The 14,653-nt window shown below is 43.4% G+C and overlaps 1 protein-coding gene across 6 annotated transcripts in view; it reads left to right on the top strand.

Annotated features, from left to right (window-relative positions):
• The window catches only part of VPS35L (VPS35 endosomal protein sorting factor like), a 147,867-nt gene that overhangs the window by 47,412 nt on the left and 85,802 nt on the right, over nucleotides 1-14,653 (top strand). For 3 of the 6 annotated variants that reach the window (XM_055299028.2, XM_055299030.2, XM_055299029.2), the window contains exons 9-13: nucleotides 61-120; nucleotides 6,576-6,672; nucleotides 7,380-7,427; nucleotides 8,725-8,818; nucleotides 14,540-14,617. In XM_055299028.2, coding sequence (XP_055155003.1) covers nucleotides 61-120; nucleotides 6,576-6,672; nucleotides 7,380-7,427; nucleotides 8,725-8,818; nucleotides 14,540-14,617 — 377 coding nt within the window. The remainder of the gene's footprint in view (nucleotides 1-60; nucleotides 121-6,575; nucleotides 6,673-7,379; nucleotides 7,428-8,724; nucleotides 8,819-14,539; nucleotides 14,618-14,653) is intronic. The other 3 variants (XM_055299031.2, XM_063612150.1, XM_055299032.2) reach the window with 1 other exon arrangement.

Raw genomic sequence — 14,653 nt, 5'->3', positions numbered from 1 at the left:
TTATTTACTGTTTGCTCCTGAAGAGTGTGATACTAACACCATCTGTCCTTTTCCTCCCAGGAAAGCTCGTGTACGAGCGCATCTTTTCCATGTGTATGGATAACCGCAGTGTCTTACCAGGTAATGTCACAGCTGTTCCTGGGGTGTCGTTCTGCCCTGGAGTCAGGACTAGAAGGCTTTTATTGAGTCAGGATTCATTGGAACTTGATAAAGGTTTTAATTTTGGGTGTGTTAAAGTAAAAGAAACACCTTTGAAGATTTCTGATTATCTCGGTCTTCTAAAAATATTAGAAGGTTTCTAAATGGCCCGTGTAGGAACTCGGGCAAATAATTTGAATCTGCCAAAATGAAAAGGCATCACAGTTAGATTCAGCTGAACTTTCGCACCAACATATTTTCTTCTGCTGCTTGACTTTAATATTTTTCCTATGTATCGTTCCCTCCTAAGAAGCAAATTGCTTGGAAAAAAAAAACAAAAACGACTTTATGTATATTAAAGAACGATGTCAAATAGATCAATAGTAATTGATGCTTTGAATTCACAATCTATACCCAAGTGATTTTGCATTAAATTGACTGTCAATCAAGTTTAAATTCCTGAGAGGTTATAATGGAACAAGTGGATGATGAATTTCTCTTGTCATATAACTGGTAAGAATGATATGTCTGGCAATGCAGGACTCTCAGCCGCAGCATCCTTTGCCTTTATTCCTCTTTTTAACTTCCGAGCACTGCTATGAGGAAATGTTCTCATCTGTCCAAGCTAGAGCAACCAGCTTACTCCGTTGCCGCTCCACTTCCCCCTGCTCCTGCAGTGGGGCTTCCCAGGAGGTGAATGGAAAGTGTTTGTGACAGTAACCTATAACCTGACCTATATCCTTCCGTCTTTCCTCTTTCCTTTATTCCTCCCTCCTTCCCCTTCTCTCTCTTCCTCTCCCTCCTCCTCTCCCACCTTCTCCTTTTCTCTCTCCTTCTGCTTCCTATCTGTCCATCAATCAATCAATTTATCTTTATTTAATTTTTTTGAGATGGACTCTTGCTCTGTCACCCAGGCTGGAGGGCAGTGGCACAATCTCGGCTCACTGCAGCCTTCGCCTCCCGGATTCAAGCGATTCTCCTGCTTCTGAGTAGCTGGGACTACTGGTGCCTGCCACCACACCTGGCTAATTTTTGTATTTTTAGTAGAGATGGGGTTTTTACTATGTTGGCCAGGCTGGTCTCAAACTCCTGACTTCAAGTGATTCATCTGCCTCGGCCTCCCAAAGTGCCGGGATTATAGGCATGAGCAACCGTGCCTGTCCCTTTTTTTTTTTTCTATTTAATATTTTTACTTTTTCATCTTTGTAGACACAGGGTCTCCCTATGTTGCCCAAGCTGCTCTCAAACTTCTGGGCCCAAGCAGTCCTCCCACCTCAGCCTCCCAAAGTGCCAGGATTATAGGCATGAGCCACTATGCTTGGTCTGTCTTTTTAATACTATTTAATGTGCACATTTGTCAGAAAGAAAGAGACAGAACTCAACAGGCTTTTAGGTTTTTTAGGTCTCAAAGTGCTTTAGGTCTCGAAGGCTTTTTAGGTCTCGAAGTGCTTTTAGGACCCATCTTGTTTCATCAGAGATGGGCAGACCCAGTACGGAAGAGTCTTGCCCAGGGCCCTGCCACCAGCTACTGAGAGCCTTGCTCTTTCTTAGTGCTGCATCTACATTGTCCAGTACAGCAGCCACTGGCCACGTGTTGCTCTTGAGCACTTGAGATGTGGCCAGTCCAAATTGAGATGCGACGTTAACTATTAAAAAAGACACTGGATTTCAGAGACTCAGTACAAGTAAAAGACAGTAAAGTAGCTCACTAATAGTGTTTATGTTGATTACATGTTGAAATGGTATTCTGGATGAATCGGGTTAAAGTACATGATTAAAATTAATTTCCCCAGTTTTTGACCTTTTTAATGTGGCTCACGTGGTTTTTCTTTGGGACCCTCTATGCCACTGCGTCACACCTGTGATGATGTTTTTTCAGCAGCTCCTCCCATGTTCTGGCCATCTCAGGGTTGGAGGCAGTGATCTGGGAAAGGCAGGCAGAGGCCAGCCCAAGTGGAAAGGAAAGGCCTTCTCTGCTGGCTTGAGGATTTGGGAAATATGAATTGTTTACTTATTTATTTATTTATTTTTGAGACGGAGTTTCACTCTTGTTGCCCAGGCTGGAGGGCAATGATGCAATCTTGGCTCACTGTAACATCTGCCTCCTGGGTTCAAGCGATTCTCCTGCCTCAGCCTCCCAAGTAGCTGGGATTACAGGTGTCCACCACCACACCCAGCTAATTTTTGTATTTTTAGTAGAGATGGGGTTTCACCATGTTGGCCAGGCTGGTCTTGAACTCTTGACCTCAGGTGATCCACCCGCTTTGGCCTCCCAAACTGCTGGGATTACAGGCGTGAGCCACCATGCCCGGCCGAATCCATTTATTTAATTCACACTTGCCACCATGTAGCATGCTATATACCATTGGCAGCAAACTTGAGCCGACAGGTGGGATTGAACCAAAATAGGTCTTTTTTTTTTGGCAACAACAGCATTAAAAAAAAAAAAAAAAAGACTTTTAATACAGGCTCTAGTTCTTCCTATTGTTGTATACCCAACCTCTTAAAAATTTTCATATTTACCTGCCTGTCCCCTAGAGGCATTTGAGTTTGCCTCTACTGCAATAATCTTCCTTTCTCTCAGTCTTCAATGACTATACAAACAACATTTTAGGGCCAATTAAGGAAAAATTACTAATAACTAACTCCTTGCCTAAAATTAAAAGTTCAAAACAACAGATCAGTCCTTGTTTAGATATGTTAATTATAGCACTTTTATCACTAAAATTCTTCCCTCTCCAAATAACTATTTTTGACCTTGACCAAAGCAAATCATTTGTTTTTTTTCTTTAAATGATATCATTGTTTGTTTTCCTTTTAGCTAAAATTTTCATCTGCTTGTGTTCGCTCCAGTTCCAAGAACCTGAAAAGAACAGTAGATTATGTTTTCAAAGTTGTTGGTGATCTGAGGAATGACTCTTAAGTATAATTATCATGAAAGCTTTAGAAATCTCCTGTGCCGAATTCTGCCCAAAGAGATTGTGTGTGAAGAGAAATTTGGTGGCATTTGTACTCATTCTTTCCATTTAAATCAAGTTCTGTTGGGTGAATTTCATACTTGAGCCCTTTGCCTTCAGGAATTTTAACTAAGGTATAGCTCTTCGGAGTTGAGAAAGATACAGTGTCTTTTGGGTTCATGAAAAGCACACACTACTAGATGTGGTCATTTTTTCCCAACAGTTCTTAATCCAGCTTATGCATAAAGAGGCCATCGACTCTGAGAAGCCAAATCATTTTATTTCCAGCTTGGGAGAGATAATTTGGGTTTATTGTATTATGGTTCCCATCACCATCTTCTCAGCATTCCCATCTTCAGTTTTCCCCTGTGGCTGATGTGGGCCACATCGGGATAAGCAGTGGCCTTAACTGACCTGGCCTTTCCAGCACATGCTACCTAAGATGGTGCCAATCCCTATAACACTGTTACGTAAAGAGACCTCTCGCTGCTAGGGTAGAGACTTGGCAAATAAATGAAAGAACTAGACTCATTGGTCTCCTGCCTCCTCTTAAAATACCCACAGAAGTTCAGGTCTGAAAAAAAGCAGCACCATAAGAGAAAAATAAGTGGGAGCTAGAAAGAGAATCTCTGTTCTTTGTTATATTGAAGTGTCTTCTGAATTAATTTCCAGATTTTGAAGGAGTCTCCATGTAGCAGCCCAAGTGCTGAAGTCTAAACCGTGTCATGTCATTGCCATTCCTGTGCTCAGAACCCTTCAGGGGGCTTCCATTATGTTTAGAAAAACTCTCAAACTCCTCACCAAGGCTTCAGCCCTGTATGAACTGGCTTGTGAAGCTGGCTGCACCCCTTTCTGCTCAGCAAATTGGCTTGCTTTTTGTTCTTTGACCATAGTGAGGTTATACCAACCTCAGGGCCTTGCACTTGCTGTTTTCTCTCCCTGGAATATATTTCTTCCACATCTGGGCATGGCTGGCTCCCTTTCATAATTCAGGGCTCAGCTCAAATGCTGCCTCTGTGGGAGCCTTCTCTGACCACTGCATCTAATGAGCCCCTTCCCCTAAATCTCACTCAAGTCACTCTTTATTCCAATACCTAATTTAGTGTCTTTAATAGTACTTACTGCTGTTAGATATTAACTTATTTGTTTGCCTGCTTATTCTCTTTCCTGTTTATCATTTGTCTCACCCTACTGGAATGTAAGTTTCATGAAGATAGGATCTACCTTGTGCACTGTTATCTCCCCAAAGCCTAGAACACCACCTTTAGTTGGCCCTTAAGGCATTTGTGTTGAGCACATGAAGTAAAGAAATATAGTATTTAGTTTGCTGTAAGATCTTAAAGTCCCGCATAACATAATCCTTTTCCTAAATTATCTCTTGAGCTGGAAGGAAAGCCTAAAGATTCTGTATTGGTGTATGCAGATTGTCGTATAGCTTGTAGTCAGTGTGTGTATGCAGGGCAGCCTGCCTTTAGCCTGATTTCCAACTCTTTCAGGCAACCCAAACCAGTTTGTTTTAGCCTTTGCTAGTTCCTTCAACTAGACAGTGAGAGATTTTATAGATGACCTCAGAGACCTATTTTTGCTTTTGGATTTTAAGCCACAAGATTCAGTCATATGAAGGGAAATTAACACTGCTCTTCCCTCTCCCCAAAGAGAAGATTGACAAATGAATGTAAGAATAACTGCTATCTTTTCCTGTCTGGATCTCTTGAAAGTAGAAAAAAAGTTACTTCATGTGTAGAGATCTAGGCTGGAAAGGGGAAAATGGTCATTTCCCATCCTTTTGAAAATGGTAAGCAAATAGTTCTCAAGTGAATGAGGCATGCCAGACATCCAAAAATAGAGTGAGGAGATTGCAATTTCAAAATATCTGTAGTTGTGATTAGTGACTGTTCTCTGCTAGAGAAGTACCTAGAGGTTTATCTTTTTTTGCTGATTCTATGGGAATTTTGATCACCTTCATATACCGCCAAATGACAGAATCAGGGATGACAATGACTCATTGCAAAACAGGATGAAAGCCAACAAGCTAAGAATCATTTGCTATATTCTAAAGTAATTAACTTCTCCCTTTTAATTTATGTATTCATTTTTTTTAGAGACAAGGTCTTGCTCTGTCTTACTCTGTCTCGCTCTGCCCAGGCTGGAGTGCAGTGGCTCGATCATAGCTCACTGCAGCCTCAAACTCCTGGGCTCTATTGATCCTCCCAACTCAACCTTCCGAGTAGTTGGGGCTACAGGCTTGAGCCACTGTGCCTGGCCAGCTTCTCCCTTTTTGAATTAATCCTAGAAGTATAAAACACCCAGTGGTGGGATAGAGCTCTAATCTTTGCCAAAATCATTTAGAAGAAATCATTTCCATGTGAGAGGTTAACAATGGCCTTCATGGTGTTGATAAGTTTTGTGTTTTTTCATTCGTTTCTCCATATTCTCTTCCATTCCTTAAGATGTATGTCAAGTCCAGAACTGTAAGAAATAAATTTCTGCTGTTTAAAAATATGTATGTCAAAATCAAGCTTGGGTACCAGTTCCAGAAAACTCAAAATAACAGTAATGAAGGTCAGAGCTGATGGGCCAGCTAGCCCCTGGTACCAAGGATCCTCACTTCTGTCTTGTTGCTGTCATGGTCAGTATGGCTGCAGAGGTTCCAGCTGTCATGTCTGCATTCCAGTCAGTGAGCAGGAAGAAGGAGTGAGGGAAGGCAAGCACCTTCCCTTAAAGATACTTCTCAGAAGTTTCCCTTCTATTTATATATCCTGGGACCAGAACTTGACCCACATGATCACACCTAGCTGCAAGGATGGCCCTGTGCCCTGCAGGAAAATGTGAGTTCTTTTATTAAAGAGGAAGAGAATAGCTAATGGAATAAACTGGCAGTTTCACAAGGTGACTCGTCTTGGAGCCAGTCGTGAGCTGGCAACATAATTCTGGCTGGTTTTTCATCTCAGGGGCCTTGCTTTACCTTCCTCTGGCCCATTGGGATGTGTAGAGCAGTCGCAGGTCCCTAAAGCATCTGGAATTCTCAACAATGTTGTCATAGTTACTGGTAGGTAACCAAGAACCTCTGGATTATATTAGAGGCAGTGGCTAAGAATGCTGGCCGCAGGGCCAGACTGCCTGGGTTGAATTCCAGCTCTTACATTTGCTTGCTGTGTGCCTTGGGTGAGTCACTACATTCCACTGTGCCTTGGTCTCTGCAGCTGTAAGATAAGATAATAAAAGTACATACCTCAGAGGGTTGCTATATGGGATCAGGTGAGCTGTCTGTAAAGCACTGCGAACAACACTTGGCACTTAGAAAGCCTGTGTTTGTGTAAACTATTGTTATCATCAGTTACTTCCTAATAGTGATATTTGGAAGGAAAGACACAGGCTGAGTCACCCCCTTTTCTGCTCCAGGGTAATGTGTTCCCATCTGGGGATTTACACAGATCCTGAGATTTAGGAGGGCTGATGGGTCTTGTTTTTGTATTACAGATCACTTTTCTCCAGAGAATGCAAATGACACCGCCAAGGAAACATGCCTAAATTGGTTTTTCAAGATTGCCTCCATCAGGGAACTCATTCCAAGATTGTATCCTTTTTTTTTTTTTTTTTTTTTTGTCTGATGATTTTAAAGATAGGCTAAAAGAGTTGTACTGTTAATAGAAGCCATGTGATGGGATACCCTGACATTCTGATTGAAAATTTGGTCCCGTTACGGTTGCTAGCCTGAAAACACATACAGGGCAAGCCACATTGTAGAAACCCTTGGACTCTTGCTCTTTCCAGTTTTTTGTCTTTTACTTTGAATACAATGCCATGTGTCAAGCATTTGTTTCCTTGAGGAACATTCCCACCTTAATTCTCTCAATTAAAATGCTTCATATTTGTGTTTTCTCTGATTCCAAGAACTTGAAAGAACAGGGTCAAGCTTTGCAGGGCAAATGCCAATATTGAAGAGCAGAGAAATCGACTTATACATAAATTGCATCTTAGTTATCTAAAGTTTTTTTCTTTCCCCATAAAGCATTGATTAGAAGTGCTCAAAACCCAGTTTATATTTCAGCATGCAACTATGAGTCAACGTGTAACATTTTCCACAATTTATTTTAAATAAGTATGAAACCTTGAAAACCATATGTAGAAACTATAAGCTACCTTAGTTCGCTGGATTGTTGAGGGCCACTGTGGTCCCCGTCTCCTAAGACCTGTCTACTTCTATTCATGGATAGTTTAGTCTTTTCTCCATAGGGAGTAGACCTTCTGGAAAACATCTTCCTTAACAGGATGTTTTTGTAGTTACGTGGAGGCATCCATCCTGAAATGTAACAAATTCCTCTCCAAAACGTAAGGCTTTTCGGTAAAATCTAGAACCATAAAATTTCTAAAAATCTCCCGTGTGTACACAGATAGTAGTGGCAGTGTAATAGTAGCCATTATTCACTGAGTACTTAATGTGTGTTAAGCACCTTCTGTGCATTTTCTCATTGAATCCAAATGAAAACTGAATGAAGTGGAGACACCATCCTAATCCCCATATTAGGGAGAGGAAAACTCAAGTCTGGAGAAGTTGGTTGAGGAGGTCATGGAAGATCAGCTCAACTACATTTGAATCTTGGCTGTACTGGTACTAGCTGTATGGTCTTGAGCAAGTTATTTACAGCCGCAGAACCTCAGGCTCCCTCTCCTGGGAACATGGCCCTAACAAGAGCTTTGGATCACACATGCAACAATTAGAGTCACACCTGGCACATGGTGGGCCCGTCCTCCATGTTGACTGCTGCTGTTGATAATGATGATGATGAAAATGATGACATCAGAAGCAGAAGCCTTTGCCGTTAGTGTTTTAGGTCCATGCTACTCAATTTATCACAATGTTTTGAGAGTAGTTACAGGATGTGGGGGACCCAGATCTGCTTTCTGCAGAGCAGGTGAAATGCTGAGTCATGTTAGATAGCTAGATAATAAATTCCTTGAAGCCCAGCAGTGACTGATTCGTGATGCTCCACAGATAGCTCTTCTGATTGGATTTAGAATTTATCTCAAGTGTGTTGGATTTGGATCTAGGGATGGCTGGAGTAGTTTGGGGGAATAACATGGGTGCTGAAGAAACATTATTTTGCCTCACCAGTTGGAGGAAGATAATGCCTTAGGCAGAGGGGAGACATAGGTTGCAGGAGAAATAAATCGTAATTCACATTGTTGGTGGTTGGAGGATGTCAGATGCCAGCCTGAGATTCACGGAACGAACAGGATACGGGACAGTAAATCTGTGGCAAACGAAAATAGATGTGGAGAGAAGATCAACGGGTGCCCAGTTGATGGGAAATAATTGAAGACAAAAACTGTTAAAATTAATAAAATAAATGTGACCTCGATTGGGGAAAAAATGTGGTTAGCCTCCACCACTGAGCAAATGATAACGATGAAAGAAATCATTCAATGAATGAATTGTATCAGAAGAGAAAGACTGTTGTTACATTGCCTTAGAAAACTGAAACTTTGACCTTGGTTTGTTACTGAAACTTGATTTTTCTTCCCCCCACTCCCCGAAATTTAGGAAGTTTTTATCTTTATTTTAAAAATAAAAGAACAGCGAGTTCTCACATTGAGTATAATGCTGGCCATTTTTTGTCTCTCGCAGGGGAATTTCAGAGTGCCTGCCCCGGTTGACATGCATGATCAGAGGGATCGGAGACCCGCTGGTGTCGGTGTATGCCCGTGCCTACCTGTGCCGGGTAGGCCATGCAAGTCACTGCCCTTGACGGCACGGCTGTCGCCCGTCTCCTTGAATGTTCACACAGGGCCCTCCTTCCCCACCACCCCGCAAGTCATTGAGAGAAGGACTTTATTAGCAGCTAATTTTAGATGATGGCTCTGCCACGGAAAGTAGAACTGTAGGGTTTCTTTTAAAAGTTAATTTTAAAGTAGACCAACTTACCGTAGCTCTAATTAGGGGATGTTTAAGGTCATCTTCTTACAAATGAACTGGTTTTCAGAATTAATTGTTTCTCAGTTCTTGCTGGGAAGGAGGTTCCCAGGGCCTTTGGGCTAACAGGTTGCTTTTCATTGACTTGAAACATGCTCTTCCATTGTCTTGACTTTGATTGTTTTATTAGTTTTCTGCTTGGCAGGGGAGCAGTGTCCCACATGATGGCAGGCCTCAGGGTCTGTGTGGCCTGGCTTAGGTGGCTGCTGTGAAAGGGGGTAGAGGGACTGATTAGAAATTACTTGCCCATGCCCTGCTTTAAAGCACTGTGAGGCTTCAGCTAAGCTACTAAGTTTTTTGTGTATGGAAAAATGTAACCAATGGAGGTTATATGGTCTTTCTTTTTTTTTGAGATGGAGTCTCACTGTGTCGCCCAGGCTGGAGTGCAGTGGCACCGTCTCGGCTCATTGCAACCTCCACCTCCTAGGTTCAAATGACTCTCCTGTCTCAGCCTCCTGGGTAGCTGAGATTACAGGTGTCCGCCACCATGCCCGTCTAATTTTTGTATTTTTAGTAGAGATGGGGTTTCACCATGTTGGCCAGGCTGGTCTCGATCTCCTGACCTCAAGTGATCTGCCCACGTTGTCCTCCCAAAGTGCAGAGATTACAAACGTAAGCCACTGCACGCGGCCAGTATATGGTCTCTCCATAGTTTTCTTCAGCTTACGTAGGGGCTTTGCCTCTGTCAGGACTCCCCTAGCAATGAGAATCTTCCCTATCATCCCGTCAATATTGCACATCCTTAGAGAGAGATCATTGCCCCTGATAAGCCCCAGACTTCCTTGAGGACAAAGCTGCAGTTAGAGCCTCCCCCATGAGTTTGCGTCTTATTAAATCAGAAGGCAAGAACATGTAGCCTGTGATTTGCTTCTTCTGCATGACAGCCAGCAAATGTCGGAAGCCCTGTGGTCTCAAGTGTCACGAAAAACTAAGTCAGTGCCCTCAGAGTGAGGAGCAGACTCTGTTAGGAAGGGCACTTTTTATAGGTCTGTTTCTTGATACTGAGAATGAAAGAAAAAGCCATTCGTTTAAGGGCACCCTCTTCCCTCTTTGTAGCAGAGGCCAAAGTATGTATGCATCGCCCACTGCTTGAAACCTGGGGGGATTTTCCATCCAGAGATATCAGGTGTGTTTCCAAGGACAACTTTTGAGTATATTAAAGCTTGAATATTCCTCCCAAGTTAGTGTTTGCTGAGGCGCTACTGTGCACGGAACACAATGCCGCATCCTCTGGGAGAGATGCAAAGATATCATTTGCATATTTCTTTTTCCTTTTTTTTTTTGAGACAGAGTCTCGCTCTGTCACCAGGCTGGAGTGCAGTGGTGTGATCTCAGCTCGCTCTAACCTTTGCCTCCCAGGTTCAAGCAATTCTTTTGCCGCAGCCTCCTAAGTAGCTGGGACTCCAGGTGTGTGCTACCACGCCCAGCTAATTTTTGTATTTTTAGTAGAGACGGGGTTTCACCATGTTGGCCAGGATGGTCTCAATCTCTTGACCTCATGATCCACCCACCCCGGCCTCTCAAAGTGCTGGGATTGCAGGCATGAGCCACCACACCTGGCCTTTTTTTGTTTTGTTTTGTTTTTTTGCGCCAGAGTCTCACTCTGTTGCCCAGGCTGGAGTGCAGTGGTGCAATCTCAGCTCACTGCAACCTCTGCCTCCTGGGTTCAAGCGATTCTCATGTCTCAGCCTCCCGAGTAGCTGGGATTACAGGCACCTGCCACCATGCCCAGCTACTTTTTGTATTTCTAGTAGTGACGGGGTGTCACCATGTTGGCCAGGCTGGTCTTGAACTCCTCACTTCGGGTGATCTGCCTTCCCCGGCCTCCCAAAATTGCTGGGATTACAGGTGTGAGCCCCCGTGCCCAGCCTTGTTTATGTATTTCTTCTCTGCTGCCTTTTGCCTTGTAGAAAATAGCAAATGCTTTGAACACACCTTGACATCATTTGAATAAGGCCTGATATCGGAGACCCGGTGATAAAGACTTAGAATCATGCTGTCTCTTATGCAAATAATTCTGGTTATTAAAAAGAAATCAGAATGTGGGGAAGTATGTATTTTTTGCAAGCCTGTTCACTTTTAATGTTTGAGATCAGGTACGTGAGTTAGGGTACACGATCATATTTGTTACATATAAAGTGCCTTTGAATGGCAGATGCAACTTGAAACACAGTGACAATGAGGAGAAGATGCAGAGGACAGAGCAGACCCCCCAGCAAGATTGGTAGTAGAGTACCCTGCGTCTGTTGAAATCATTTTTGTCAGTCCAGGCAATGCATTGAATCCCCTGGTTGGGTAGTTTCTAAAAGTCTCTTTAACATTAAAAGAGTAAGAGAGACCAAGCGCGGTGGCTCATGCCTGTAATCCCAGCATTTTGGGAGGCCGAGGCAGGCAGATCACTTGAGGTCAGGAGTTCAAGACCAGCCTGGCCAACATGGCAAAAACCCGTCTCTACTAAAAAATACAAAAAATTAGCCAGGCGTGGTGGTACACACCTGTAGTCCCAGCTACTCGGGAGGCTGAGGCACGAGAATCACTTGAACCCAGGAGGCAGAGGTTGCAGTGAGCCAAGATCGCGCCACTGCACTCCAGCCTGAGTGACAGAGCAAGACTGCCTCAAACAAACAAACAAAAAGAGACAGCCTGTGTGTTAGTAAGATTTCTTTCAGTTGCAAGTGGCAAAAACGCAGTTCATACTACTTTAAGCAAAAATAGGAACTTACTGGCCAGTGTCTGGAGAGGCCAGGGGTAGTGCAGGCATGGCTGCATGCAGGCCCTCAAAGGGTGCTGTCAAGAATCAGCCTCTCCCCACATCACTCAGCTCTGCTGTCCTCTGAGTTGGCTTCATTCTGTGGCTTGCTTTTTTTATATGATGGCCCATAGCAGCCTCTGGCTTCCATCGTACCACCTTAGGAACCTTATTGGAAAGTGTGTCTTCTTGCCAGTAGATCTAGCCAGAGCCTCAGGGCTGATTCTTGGTGGATTACCTTGGGTTGCTTGTCCACCCCTAGACTAGTCATGTGGCCATGGGTTGGGGTCTGGGGTTGGTGTCTGGGTGCTTACTGACTGAGCCTGGGTCACATGCCCTTGCTTGGAGCTTAGGGTGAGGTGGATCTAGCTCCACCACAAACCTCATGGTCCAAGAGGAAGGTTTGATTCCCCGGAGACAAATCTAATTTGCTGATACCAGCAGTGGGGGGCGGGGGGCGGGTGATGAATGCTGGGCAGGCCGAAACAGCAGATGGGAATCATGAGCAATACCCTTGCTGCTCTGGGTAGAAATCTTTTAGACCCAAGCAGATATCCAAGCTGCTCATTTGGCCCGATGAGAAGAGAAAAACAGAAAACAAAAGCTCTGAGTGGGTAGAGCGTGGGGGGAGCTTGAAGCCGTTTATTAAAGGAAGGTATGATTAACTCCTAACTCACAGCTGCTTCAGCTCATCTCCACGGCTCAGCCACCAGGCCAGCCTTTGCTGTCACCTAACAGATAATTATTGTCTTTTCTACAATATGATTAAGTGGAAGGAGAATCAGAACACTGTAGAGCTGGATCTGATGTTTCTTGTTAGTGTGTGTATATATATATATATATATATATATATTTTTTTTTTTTTTTTTAATCTATGTGCTTGTCCTTGAAAACAGTACTTCCTGTACCCAACAGTCACAGAGCTGCTCTTGGAATTTAATGCCCTGGTGGTTCTCGAATGCCATCTGAAAAACATTATTGTTGTTACCCATCATGACCTCTGGGTAATGGAAGGTGAATGGGAGAAATCTCTCCCCATTTGAAGAAATGGGGAACCAGTCTCACTCTGTTGCCCAGGCTGGAGTGCAGTGGCACAATCTTGCTCACTGTAACCATCACCTCCCGGGTTCAAGCGATCCTCCCACCTCAACCTCCCAAGTAGCTGGGTCTACAGGCCTGTGCCACCACGCCTGGCTAATTTTTGTGTTTTTAGTAGAGACAGGGTTTCACCATGTTGGCCAGGCTGGTCTCAAACGCCTAACCTCAAGTGATTGGCCCACCTGGGCCTCCCAAAGTGCTGGGGTTACAGGTGTGAGCCACTGCAGCCCAGCCTACGAAGTTATTTTTGCAGTTAAGCAGCAATTTGGAAATGAAGCGTTTCTGAGGAGCTCAGTTTAAGAAACGCTGTGATGTTGTGTTTTAAACCTATGAACTCCCCTCCGTAGCTCATTACTCTACTTTTCCATCTAACCCCAGTACTGGCACCTTCTCTATGATTAGTAAATTTCTTCAGCTGGAAATGTTACAGTCTGTTTTTTAACAATGAAGTCAGGACCCAGTGGATTATAGCATCGTTACACTTCATGCTCATCTTATATAAAATTGCATAAAATGTATTAAAATTTATGTTTGCTCCTATGTCTGCCTTGCAAAGAATGGATTTGTATAGCTTTTAACTAACCATGTAACAGGGGCAGCACCACATCTGGAATTCAAGCTGACTCTCTCACGTACCGTAATCTTTGTGCTTCATCTAATAAGTACAACCACATGTGTGTTTATCATTTTTTTTATTGTGTACACAATTTTGAGAGTACATTCCTTTTTAGTTCTGTATTGATTTGTTCTCTTGGTCATCTGTTCAGAAATACATTCAATACCTTTGGGGAAGGGCAAAGATGATTTCTGCAAATGTTGCTCTTTTTTATTAAAAATAGCTTCTGTGGTCTTTCTTATAAAAGCAATACATGTTTATTGAAAAAGAAAACAGGCTGGGCGTGGTGGCTCACACCTGTAATCCCAGCACTTTGGTAGGCCGAGGCGGGCAGATCATCTGAGGTCAGGAGTTCAAGACCAGCCTGGCCAACATGGTGAAACCCCGTCTCTACTAAAAATACAAAAATTAGCCAAGTGTCGTGACACATGCGTGTAATCGCTGCTACTTGGGAGGCTGAGGCAGGAGAATTGCTTGAACCCAAGAGGTGGAGGTTGCAGTGAGCCAAGATCATGCCACTGCACTCCACCCTGGGCAACAGAGCGAGACTCTATCTCAAAACAAAACAAAAAACAGATAAGGAAAAAAAAAAAAAATAGGCCAGGCACTGTGGCGCACACCTGTAATCCCAGCACTTTGAGAGGCCAAGGTGGGCAGATCATGAGGTCAGTAGATCAAGACCATCCTGGCCAACGTGGTGAAACCCCATCTCTACTAAAAATACAAAAATTAGCCGGGCATGGTGACACGTGCCTGTAATTCCAGCTACTCGGGAGGCTGAGGCAGGAGAATCCCTTGAACCAGGGAGTTGGTGGTTGCAGTGAGCTGAAATTGTGCCCACTGCATTCCAGCCTGGCAACAGAGTGAGACTCCATCTCAAAATAATAATAATTTTCTGGACTTTTTCTATGTCTATAAACATAGGTATATAAATTTTTTAATTTCCAAAAATAAAATCATACTATAGTTATGATTTGCAACCAGTTTTTCCATTTGTCTGGCTGCAGGTGGGAATGGAAGTGGCCCCACATCTCAAAGAAACCCTAAATAAGAACTTTTTTGACTTCCTCCTTACGTTCAAACAGGTAAGAGAACACTATCAGAATAGCTCATCGATATAA

Source organism: Symphalangus syndactylus, chromosome 11, assembly GCF_028878055.3.
Source record: "Symphalangus syndactylus isolate Jambi chromosome 11, NHGRI_mSymSyn1-v2.1_pri, whole genome shotgun sequence".
NCBI lineage: Eukaryota > Metazoa > Chordata > Mammalia > Primates > Hylobatidae > Symphalangus > Symphalangus syndactylus.
Note: the sequence above shows the minus strand (reverse complement) of the source record. Positions and strands in the feature narration are given on the sequence as shown.